Genomic DNA, 12,310 nt, shown 5'->3' on the forward strand with positions numbered 1-12,310 from the left:
CAATGTCTCTGCCAAATCTGCATGGATTAATATTAGAAAGTATAAGACTACTATAAATTACACATATGTCTAATCACACGATATGATGTAGTAACTACACTACTAGAAAACTAGGCAATTGCGATCAAATTTTGCGACTAACATAAGACGGTCGCAAAATTAGTGACCGATTTGCGACTAAAACCAAAACAATTGCAAAATTAAAGACCAATCCATATTTGATCGCAAAACGGTGGAAAATTTTGTGGCCATATTTTTGTGGTCGGAAAACAGTCGCAAATACGAGAAAAATAAAAAAATAGCAAAAATTACGACCGTTTAAAGCGATCGCAAATAAAAAAACAAAAAAAAAAACGAACGTTGCGACCGTATAAAACGGTCACAAATAAGAGAAATATATAAAAAAACAAAAGTTGCGACCGTTTAAAGCGGTCGCAGATACAAGAAAAAATAGAAACAGCAAAAGACTATTCATCATTATTTAGGGTAAAAACTGCAAATAGTCATAAGTTCTAGGGTAAAAATATATAAGTTAGACAAAATATTCATCTTCCTCTTTCATCAGTCACGGTCTTCTTTAATCATCCTCATCTGCCCTCCCCAGATTCAATCATCGTCATCATTCAATCCCCAGATCTGCGACTCACGGTATGCATATGGATTGATTAGTTATAGTACTATTAATGTTTTTCTACATATGGACGCTTGAAGTAATTAATAGCTACTGAAATGTTTGAAGCAATAAAATAACTACTTTATTTCAGCCCCCACTGAATTGGATATCTAACTACATTTTGTGTTAAAATAAGGTTAAATATTTACGAAATTTGCTATTAAATGATGTTGTATATTATCATCAGTAGTTCACTTCAGAGATATATGTCGAATAAGTGATTGTTTTGTGTTAGAATTTGGGTTTAGGTTTAGGTTTAGGTTTTATTTGTTGCTGATTAAGAGCAAATGTTTGAGTTCAATTTTGCTGTTTTTCATGTCAAAAAGCTATATGAAATTTGCTAATAAGATCAATTTAATTGGTAATTGATTGTATATAAAATTTGCTAATAAGATCAATTTATTTGGTAGTTGATTGAAATCAGATTATGCATATCAAGTTTTAGCATGAAATCTAGTGTGAATTTCGACACGAAACTAACACTAAATTCGCGGATTGGGTTTAGTCTTTAAGGGTTCGGGTCACTTTGGGGTTAAACGCATTTAGCCAAACGGGTTGTGTTCGTAAGTTGACCTGTTTAGCCCATTTAATTTTTAGTTATTTAAATTATGTTTTATACAAAAACATAAAACCATTTGGCATTTTATGTAAAAAATTAAATTTTAAAAATAAGTTGGTATAGTTTACACATAATTAATTTTAAAAATGTAATAATTAGTTAATAGCTTTGATTAGATTAATATAGCATATTTAATGCAATTTTTAAGTCTTACTTTTTGAAAATATCTTGTAGGATTAACTCGAGTAGTAATGGCGTGGTATACTGACCGAGGATGGATGTATGAAAAGATCGATAGTAATGGATTTCTTAATTCTGAATACTGTGACAATGTGGAATTGTTTTTGGACTTCGCATTTTCTAAAGAAGATGTGGTTGATACAAGGGTGAATATGCATGGGGAGACAGCACGTGACATAAAATGTCCCTGTTATAAATGCCAAAATATAAATTACAGAGACAGAGCCACTGTACAAAATCACTTATTTAAGTATGGTTTCATGCTTCGTTATGAAATATGGAGTGAACATGGTGAAAAGTCCAACCACGATGTTGGACAGTCTTCTACTACAATGGAGATTGATGATGATGATGATGATGATGGTTGCAAACGTATGGTGTTAGATAACTTGTGTTCATGCGATTATACTTCAAGTACATTGGAAGGATGTGTACCGAATCCAGAAGCAAAAAGATTCTATGACATGTTAGAAGCTGCTGATGAACCTTTGTGGGAGGGCGAAAAGGCTACAAGTTTTTCAAAGTTACAAGCTGCTACGAGTTTTTTGACATGGAAATCACTTTTCAATGTGTCAATTGCAGCTTACAACTTTAACCTTTCCATGATTAATGCATTGTTGCCCGAAAATAATAAACTTCCAAAAACCTTTTATGATACGAAGAAGAGTTTAGAACCATTGAGTCTTCCATACGAGAGAATTGATGTTTGCAAAAACCATTGCATGATATTCTATAAGCAAGACAAGGCATTGACACGTTGTAAATACTGTAAGGAATCTCGTTACAAAAGTGTCTTGAATAAGGTACCTAATTTGGTGATGTGGTACATGCCAATTGGTCCTAGACTTAAAAGGTTATATATGTCTACAAAAACGGCCAAAGATATGACTTGGCACCATGACCACAAAACAATAGAGGGTAGCATGGCACATCCTAGTGACGGCATGGCTTGGAAGCATTTTGACTCAGAGAATCCTGACTTTGCAAAAGAGATTCGCAATGTTCGTCTTGGGTTATGCACTGACGGTTTCAATCCAAATAACTCTCACTCAATTCCTTACTCGTTGTGGCCTGTCTTTCTTACAATCTATAACTTACCCCCTTGGATGAGTATGAAAGACTCGTTTGTTCAAGTAAGTTTGATTATTCCGGGTGGAAAGAGTCCAGGTCAAAACATCGATGTGTTTCTAAGACCCTTAATAGATGAGTTGAAAGAGTTGTATGGAGAAGGCATTGAAGTTTATGATGCTTATCGTAAAGAAAATTTCATTATGAGAGTTATTCTTTTGTGGACAGTTAGTGATTTTCCTGCCTATGCAATGTTATCTGGCTGGAGCACGCATGGTCGTTTAGCTTGCCCATATTGTATGGGGGACACAGATGCTTTTCGGTTACATGCCGGGGGTAAAACTAGTTGGTTCGATTGTCATCGAAGGTTTCTACCAATGTCACATCCTTTTCGTATTGATATAGATGGATTTCGGAGATCAACATCGTCGTTAGTGGGACCTCCACCCGAGTTAACTGGTTGGGAAATCTTAGAACAAGTTTCTAACATACCAGTTGTTTATGAAGGTGTAACGCCCCCAAAGCATAAAGATCCAAAATTTGGTAAAACTCATAATTGAGTAAAGAAAAGCATTTTCTGGGAGCTTGAATATTGGCCCATGTTGTTAATTCGACACAACCTTGATGTAATGCATATCGAGAAGAATGTTTTTGAGAATCTATTTCAAATGGTTATGGATACTTCTAAAACAAAAGATAACGTCAAGGCAAGGAAGGATGTGGAACAGTTTTGCAATCGACCATCGTTGCATGTTTCAAGTGGAAATAATAATAAAATTTTTTAATGTATTAAATTTACGCTTTGGGATTTACCTCGTTTGACGTTATTTTATTTGACCCGTTTGAGATAATACGTGACCAGTTTATGTGGTCTCTAGTTGTATGATATCATAATGACTTTACTCATTTAAATACAGGCACAGGTTCATGCGTCTACCCTTCGTCGTCATCGTCATCATCTTCCCTATCATCACCTACACCGGCAATAACCCAAACGCCTTGCCTACTGCACCTATAGTGTTTGTTACTTCTGACTTTGGTTTAATTTTGACTTTGTTGCTGAAATTTGGTTTAATTTTGACTTTGTTTCACAAATTCTGTTGTAATTTGAACATGGTATGGTATCTTATATTTGCTTGCAGTTTAGTTTCTACGCTTTCATGCAGTTTATTTTATAATTCCTGCAAATGCCATTTGTTTTGTAATCGTCAAATGGGTCAAAGGCTGCACAAATGCCTGTTTTGGCTGCAACTTTGTTTAATGGGTCAGTTTAATCGTCAAACGGGTCACTTGACTGCAAGTTTGTTTAATGGCTCAGTTTTGTAATGGTCATCTAGGCTGCAAGTTTGTTTAATGGGTCAGTTTTGTAATGGTCATCTAGGCTGCAAGTTCGTTTAATGGGTCAGTTTTGTAATGGTCATCTAGGCTGCAAGTTTGTTTAATGGGTCAGTTTTGACCGATTGATCTGCCATTTTTTGTTGATTTCAGCAGTCGTTTGATCTACGGTTGAACTAAATAATAATAAACTTCAGAACTGATATAGATTAATAAAAGGTTATATATGTCTACCACTGTGTGTTGCTTGTATCATAATTTATTTTCTACAGATACAAGAATTAATAAAAGTTTGAATCTGAACAGACAAACAAAGATGAAATTCAATAACCCTAATTTATGCTAGATATAATTTATCCTAGTTTAATGTATTTTTAAACTTTAGTTACCGATGTAACAGGAAACTTTATTGAAAACTGACCCCCTACTATTAAATATTAACACCCATAAACCAAACATCCAATACGTTCTTAAATTTTAAAACAAGAACAAGAGGGTCCTTGCCTTCTTGGCACATCACTTTCCAACACAAATTAGCACTTCTTGTTTTGGGTAAGTTCTTTTATGGATTCTACCAATAATATCGATTAGGGTTTTGTTCATAACTTGTTAAAAAGTGTTTCTTGATGCTTTACTACCAGAATGTTTGCTATTAATGGGGCTCCCCTTTGCATTTGTGTTTCTGCACATTTACACACCATAGGCATGTATTTTAAGATGGTTTTAAAGAGTGGGGACTAGGGTTTGTAAGTTGGGTTGTGGGAATTCGTTATATAGTTTTGCTGTACGTAAGCCACTAGAAAACCGAAGAACGGTGCTATCAATTACAGGTCCACATAACACTTGGTGGTGTCTGGTTCGAGTCTCGTTAAAGCTATAAAAACTAATAGGAACCGACTCAGTGTTGTTGAATTCCTACGGATCACCAGAAAGTAGCTCAACCGCCCCACGTCCTCGTGGGACAGCGTAGTGTTTTGAGTCGATTATCTGTTCACAAGTCCATTATCTGTCCAACGTAACATACATAGTTATCAAATATTTGAAATACCCATCAATGAAAAATAAAAACTACCAAGCTAGTAAAAATCATCCAAACATACCTTCATACAGCCTTAAAAAGATTTGCATTCAGTTAAACAAACTAAAAATAATTTTCAAACCAAACAAACCGACCCTTAAAAAAAGATTTGCATTAAGACTGACTCTTCAAAAAGTGCTTAGAAACATTTATCATTAAGACTGACTCTTAAAAAAAGATTTGCATTCACTTAATACCAAGTTTCAATCCAACAAATACCACAATCGGCCAACATTTATCATTATCAACAAGTTTCAAAAGTGCTTTCTCTTTAAAATATAAATAAACCCCTTTAAAATTTTCATATCCCGCTCCTAGTTCCCCCAATCTCTCTCTCTCAAAACCTAAAACAGACTCTGCCCTAGATAGGCGAATGGGCGATTCCTCAATCGTTCCTCCACATCACCGAAGATTTACCAACTGATCTGCATAAAACCTAGATCGACGACTCCTTAATCGTTCCTCTAACCAATTTCTGTCACACTTTTGCTGGTAATCGTTCTCGATTTCACGTCGTTTCACGGATCTGAGGTATTTGAAGGTTAATTTGATTCTATTTTTTGTAGTATCATGGCACGTAGTACAGCAGATGCCGGTAGATGTCGTGGTTTTGTGGCAGGAGGTGGCAGAGGGCAAGGTGTGGTCTCTTATTCTCCCTAATTTTGCCCTAATTTCTTCCTATTTTCTGCTCGTAGACACAGTAGTAGACCTAATTCACTGTTATCTTCATGCCTTCATGTTTGTTCATCACTCAATCGTGTGTTCGATTTCGATATGATAACTGTTTATATGGATTTAAAGTTATTTTATGCTGTAGAAACTGTAAACATAGGTTATTTTATGGATAGAAGATTGTTATTTGTATGTGTTTTTTTTAGAATGCTGATGGTGGATAGAAGATTGTTACCAAAAGGATTGCAGTGTAGTGGTAATGCAGTATCAAGGTGTGTAGTAAAAGTGTTCTTTCGTAAATGGTTGAGCGTACTTGTTCAATGATGGACATTGGTGTAGATTACGAGTAGGTTTACTGTGTTTGTGTGAGTTAGTCGTTTATTAAGAAGATAGAAAATTTTTCCTATAACTATATTGCTACTGCCATCCCGCTATTATAATAGAATTGGAAAGTTTTAAGAGATTAATTATCTTTTCTTTTGCGAGTGGAACACTGTTGCATAATGATAGGTGACATTACCCCTTGGTGACCCGCGTAGTCCATCCTTTGGTCCCCATACCCATGTAACCATTTGTATGTATGTATTCTGTCTTTAGCTCTTTATTTTCTCCATCTTGCAGTCGGTTAATTGTTAAGTGTTTTAGCATATTACTAACTAGTACTTTTATGTAATTGTTTGTGGTAGGAGGCGGCAGGGGGCAAGGTGTGGTCACTGAAGAAAACATGGCAGCAACAAGAGAATTGGGCAAAAACAAGAGAACAGGGCAGCAACAAGGTATATAAGCTTGTAATTAGAGTTCTTTTTTAATTGCCTATTAACGTGTAAGTGATTTATCACAGATCAATATGGTGGAGGCAGTTTTGCTAAGAAAAAACTATCTGGAGGCAGTGTTAACAAACTTTCTGTTAGTTCTGTTCCAAAGACCGTCACTAAAGAGGATGTAAGTTTTTCATATTTAAGTTCTTTTTTTATTTGTTTTCTGTTCGTAATCATACAAATTCTTAACTTTTTATTTGTTTTCTTGTTAGATCCGGCATGCTTTTGAAGAACCTGGACAAGTTGAGGTTGCTTTGGTCAAAAATAAGAGAACAGGGCAGCAACAAGGTATGTTGACACATGTCAATATCTTTTTAGGTTAGCGCAAGAATCTGAAACTATAGTTGATCTATTTATTTATTGTAGATATCATGGGACGTACTACGACAAATATCATGGGTCGTGGCCGAGGTGTTGATCGAAGTAGTGGTGAGCAAGGTCGTAGTCAAGGAAGTGTTCTAGGCAGTAGTGATACCGTTGGACTGAAGTCAAATCAGCAGCATACTTTGATGTCTTCTCCCATTGAGGGTAGTGATGGTGATGATGTGTCTTCATGCCGTGTTGCTTCTACGAAGCGGGGAGGCTCTTCTCAAGTCCAAGTACCCGAACCAGTGAACCGTGAGTGGATCTATATTATAGATGGAGAGTAAGTACACATACATTAATATTGTTCCTTTATGTGGATATAAAAACAATACTAATGTGGTTTTCATTTATTGCTTCCACTTTATAGATTTAGCAATCAAATAAAGTGTACGCGGATTATTGGAGTAAACCTAAAGGGTATGTGGTCCGGTCCATGGGAAAGTTGGAAAGATGTTCCTAATGAGGTCAAAAAGCGGTTGTTTGAACGATTCCATGTGTGTACTTAAACAGATTTATGCAACTTATTAAACCATTTTGTATGTTTCTTACAAAAAATCTTTTATTGCAGTGTTATTTTCAGTGGGAGGAGAAATGGAATGGTGAAATATATAGTTGCTGGGAGCGGTGCATTGCTGGTAAAATTCCGGATTTGTTGTGCAGGGTACGAGATCAAGCTAAAGAAACGGCGAAAAGTAAAGATGTACAAGTCGAAGATGATATGTCTGTTCTTACTGATTTTAAACCACCATGGATCAAAACAGAGACATGGAAACAAATGATTGAGATCTGGAACACACCAAAATGGAAAGCGAAGTCTAAAAGAAACAAAAAAATCAGAACTGAATCAATAGGGGGCAAACATACCCTCGGGTCACAAACCTATGCGACTGCCAAAAGAAAAGTGGTAAACGTTGTTAATCATTATCTTTAACCGATAAGTATAACATTATTTGTTAACTTATAAATACTAACTTTGTAGGCTGAGATAATTGGGCGTGAACCGGCACACTCAGAGATGTGGAAACAAACACATCTCAGAAAAGGAAGTAGGCCGTTTGATAAAGATCTTGATTGTAGCAGTTCGGTAGTTGAGAACGTTGATTTGGAGGACGTTGATTTGGAGGGTGTTGAATTAGAAGGGAATGTACAAGAAAAAAAATCGGCATGGGTTGACGATAGGGCACATGAGACTTGGGTAAGTTTCTTCACTTGATGTATGATTTGATAATTAATATGAAGATTTTATTGTTTATGTGGGCCAATATCACCAATAATATCGATTCCACTATTCTGGACCGCTATTTTACACGAGGGCTGCTAACCGCTATTGCTAACATTCTAAACCTAGTGGAACTTTTGAAGTGTATGAGATTGATAGATATGTTTCTTGCCATTATAGTATTTCCATTTTCTAGATACTAATTACCAAGCCACAAACTGCCATAAGGACTAGAGGCTTTTAATAGAAGACGTATTTCAAGGTCATAGAAGTCTAACTTTGTTTCAGACTTCGCATTGTTCTTCACTCTTTTGTATGTGAAGTGCCGAAAAGAGTGTGAACAAGTTGTTGACTTGTTTATAGTGTTACATTTCTCTTTGGCACTACAACCTAGTAGGGGTGTTCATAAACCATTGAAACTGACTCCACTGCCAAACTGAAGCAAGCCGCCTCGTACGGTTGGTTTGAGACTTAGTTCGTTTAACTATTTCGCGGTTTAATGGTCGGGCTCACAATTTGGAACTTAGAACCAGCCATGGAAAACTAAACCTCTCGTTTAACCTTTATTTTGTTTGGATTATGCATTTATGCAAATATGGTTTATATTCAGAAACCATCGTAACGTTTTATAAAGTTTTTAATAAAGTGTAGGTCCGGGTTTCGGGATCCAAACCGTGATTTTCATGTTTATGTTCAAAGATGGAAGAGATAAGAGATGATAAACAAACAAACTTTGTATTAATCCGGTAGTAAACATTACAAGTCGGCCCGATTACATGATAACCGAACTAATACCAAAGAAGTATACATCCAGGGAGAAATCAAGTGGTGATTTCTCCCGGTGAGGTCTCAAACCTCCTATCACTCTCAAGCACACACTTGTGCTCTCACTCTTGTGTTGCAAATGACAAGGTGTTGGTATTTATACCAAACACAGGTTGCACGGTCGAAGGATTAAACTGACTGGTCGATAGATCATCTGTCGACCATCCAGCTTTCGAAAGATACACACATACCTCGAAGGATGCCATATCCTTCGAGGTCCATCTTCAACCTTCGATGGATATCTTTCGAGCTCATCGAAGGATACACAATCCTTCGATGCCTTATCCTTCGACACCAACATTAAACAACCATAAACTGTCTAGCAAACACACACGGTCAACCGAATAACCCTCTCGTTTGACCATTTCAAACGAGCGGGTCTATACACGTTCGATAGACCGTTTCACTAACTATTACAAATTCAGCGTAAAATAATAACTAATCTATTCGACAAGCATCGGACACAAAATCTGCATCAACAAATTCCCCCTTGTCCGTTGCTGTCGAATGCTGAAAATGCAACTGCAATCATCGATCTTCAGTCAAGTAATCATCTTCTCTGTGTAAACAAATTCCCCCTTGACCGATGATCCAGGTAAGTAGTATCTTGATGCTCATTGTATAAAACTTCCCCCTCAAAGTACGCGTATCCAAGTCGAGTGTTGTGCAATTTCCTCAAAAGGCTCAATTGACCGATCTTCCGCTGATCTTCCAATACTCCAACCGGCATTTGATAAGGGTTCCATTCTATAACAACTGCATCAAGTCTTGATCTTTAAGCATACCTATGATTGCGTTTAGAAATTTACCGAAGAAATTCAACATATGAAAAATTTTTATCCCCCCATTTCTTTGGTAAAATCTCTAAACCTTAACAGAATCTTTCCACTTCAAAGAAACTGTCGTCAAATGTTCACCAATTCCCTCCACTGAGCGGAACTGTCGTCAATCTTCATTGAATGACGAGCGGAAGCGAACATACCGTGTTGTTTTTGGCCCATAATAGTCGCGTTACCATTTTTGCCATTGCATCGATAACCGTGACTACCCCACATTTTTCAACAATCAAGTTTTCATCATCTCTTATTTTCATCAAGCCGCATCAACCCGTGTGCTCCCAAATTCGTACGAATTTGGCGTCGAAAAATAGAAGCACGATTCAAATCAAACTTCGCGAACATCCGACCCCACTCCCATTTTAAATAGATGGCATCTAATTAAATCCAAAGGGTGAGTGGCCAAAAAAAAAAATATTGCCCATTTCATTTGATATTTTATAGAGGCCCAAGACATGAGTTTGTCAACCCAACCATAACATGAATTAGTTGATCACTTCTCATAAATCACCAGCCTCCAAAAAAAATACCTTAAGTGGTTTCAATATTAAACATATGTGCCCCCCTTAAAACCCCAAGTGAGCCCAACAAAAGCCCTCACACCACATCTGATATGTTATTCGGTGAGCCCATTAATATTTAGAAATATATTCAAGGGAGGGGATAAGCCCATCTGAAGTTAAGCTGGGCCCAAGATTGCATCCATCAAACCCCACGTGACCTCAAAAGAAAAACCTAGCTGCCAACCAAATTGTTTCAGCCGACAACTACCTTATCATTTTCCCAAATATCCTTCAACCTTAGTCATCTTCTTCTTCGATACATAAACAACCGACAACAACTTTCATTCTTCAGCCGGTGATGATGATCCTTCGACCAAAGATGACCCTTCGAAAGCTTCTAATCTTTTGAAAATGTTGCGATGACCCTTCGATACACATCAAGATGTTCTTTCGAATCTGTCGAAGCTTCTAATCTTTCGAAGTTGTTGAAGGGGTAAAGATGATCTGTCTAATCTCTCGAACATCTTTCGAGTTTTGTCATTCTTCGAAGTTGCAGGTGAGATGACCCTTCGGTAGGATAAATAATCCTTCGAGACAACCAAAAGATGATTTTTCGAATTCAGTTGGGAGTTATGTTGATCTTACGAAGCTGATCATTAAGAAATGAAATGATCCTTCGTGGACATTTAGTTGACCTTTTGAAGTTCTGCATGATCTTTCGAGATTGACAGATAATGGTGACCCTTCGAAAAGACAGATGATCTATCGAAAATTTTGAGGGTTAAATGTGATCTTTCGAATTGAATGGTCTGACCCTTCGAAACCAGTTGGGTTGACCTTTCAAAAATAGCTGACCTTTCGAAGTAATGCTTGATCTTTCGGAGTTGTGAGTGACCTTTCGAAACAGAAACCTGATCTTTCGAAGTTCTTTACATTTTTCAAAATATGAAGATGTGAAGAACATTATGAACACAGGAAGAACACGGTGACTGTTAGATCTGCAGATTTGACGAAACACTTTGTACACAATTTTTTATGAAGAAAACTTGAATATTTAGGAGAAAAACATAAAACCCAACACTCGTTTTATCACAGATCTGAATATTCGCGTCCAGATCTGAGTTTTTCTCATTTTCACCATTTTTACATCTTGAACAAAAACGCACAAAAATCACAGATCTAGAGCACATGTGACTTAGTAAACGGTTAGTTTTACTAAATCGGGCACCATGGCTCTGATACCAATTGTAGGTCCGTGTTTCGGGATCCAATCCATGATTTTCATGTTCATGTTCAAAGATGGAAGAGATAAAGAGATGATAAACAAACAACTTTTGTATTAATCCGGTAGTAAACATTACAAGTCGGCCCGATTACATGGAAACCGAACTAATACCAAAGAAGTATACATCCAGGGAGAAATCAAGTGGTGATTTCTCCCGGTGAGGACTCAAACCTCCTACCACTCTCTAGCACACACTTGTGCTCTCACTCTTGTGTTGCAAATGACAAGGTGTTGGTATTTATACCAAACACAGGTTGCACGGTCGAAGGATTAAACTGACTGGTCGATAGATCATCTGTCGACCATCCAGCTTTCGAAAGATACACACATACCTCGAAGGATGCCATATCCTTCGAGGTCCATCTTTAACCTTCGATGGATATCTTTCGAGCTCATCGAAGGATACACAATCCTTCGATGCCTTATCCTTCGACACCAACATTAAACAACCATAAACTGTCTAGCAAACACACACGGTCAACCGAATAACCCTCTCGTTTGACCACTTCAAACGAGCGGGTCTATACACGTTCGATAGACCGTTTCACTAACTATTACAAATTCAGCGTAAAATAATAACTAATCTATTCGACAAGCATCGGACACAAAATCTGCATCAACATAAAGAACTAACGGCTTTGAAAAAACTGAAAATCGATTTAAAACTAAACGTGAACCGCCAAACCATCATCAAATTGCTAATACCTAGTCTCGTTTGGTTTATTGTTTCGAAATTGTAGTTAGCGTTATGTTCAAGTTTTATTGTCAAAACCGATTGTACATAACGGTATGCACCCTACATACCTACTCTTAGTGTTAACGATTCAGTTTTC

General features: G+C 36.9%; 1 protein-coding gene across 1 annotated transcript; it reads left to right on the forward strand.

Annotated features, from left to right (window-relative positions):
- The first annotated feature begins 522 nt into the window (after window positions 1–522).
- LOC110928793 lies at window positions 523–3,686 on the forward strand. The gene is made up of 2 exons (XM_022171813.2): window positions 523–648; window positions 1,467–3,686. The coding sequence occupies exon 2, from the start codon at window positions 1,484–1,486 to the stop codon at window positions 3,098–3,100; it is 1,617 nt and encodes a 538-aa protein (XP_022027505.1). The 5' UTR covers window positions 523–648; window positions 1,467–1,483; the 3' UTR covers window positions 3,101–3,686.
- Window positions 3,687–12,310: the final 8,624 nt, after the last annotated feature.

This window comes from Helianthus annuus, chromosome 3 (genome assembly GCF_002127325.2).
Source record: "Helianthus annuus cultivar XRQ/B chromosome 3, HanXRQr2.0-SUNRISE, whole genome shotgun sequence".
NCBI lineage: Eukaryota > Viridiplantae > Streptophyta > Magnoliopsida > Asterales > Asteraceae > Helianthus > Helianthus annuus.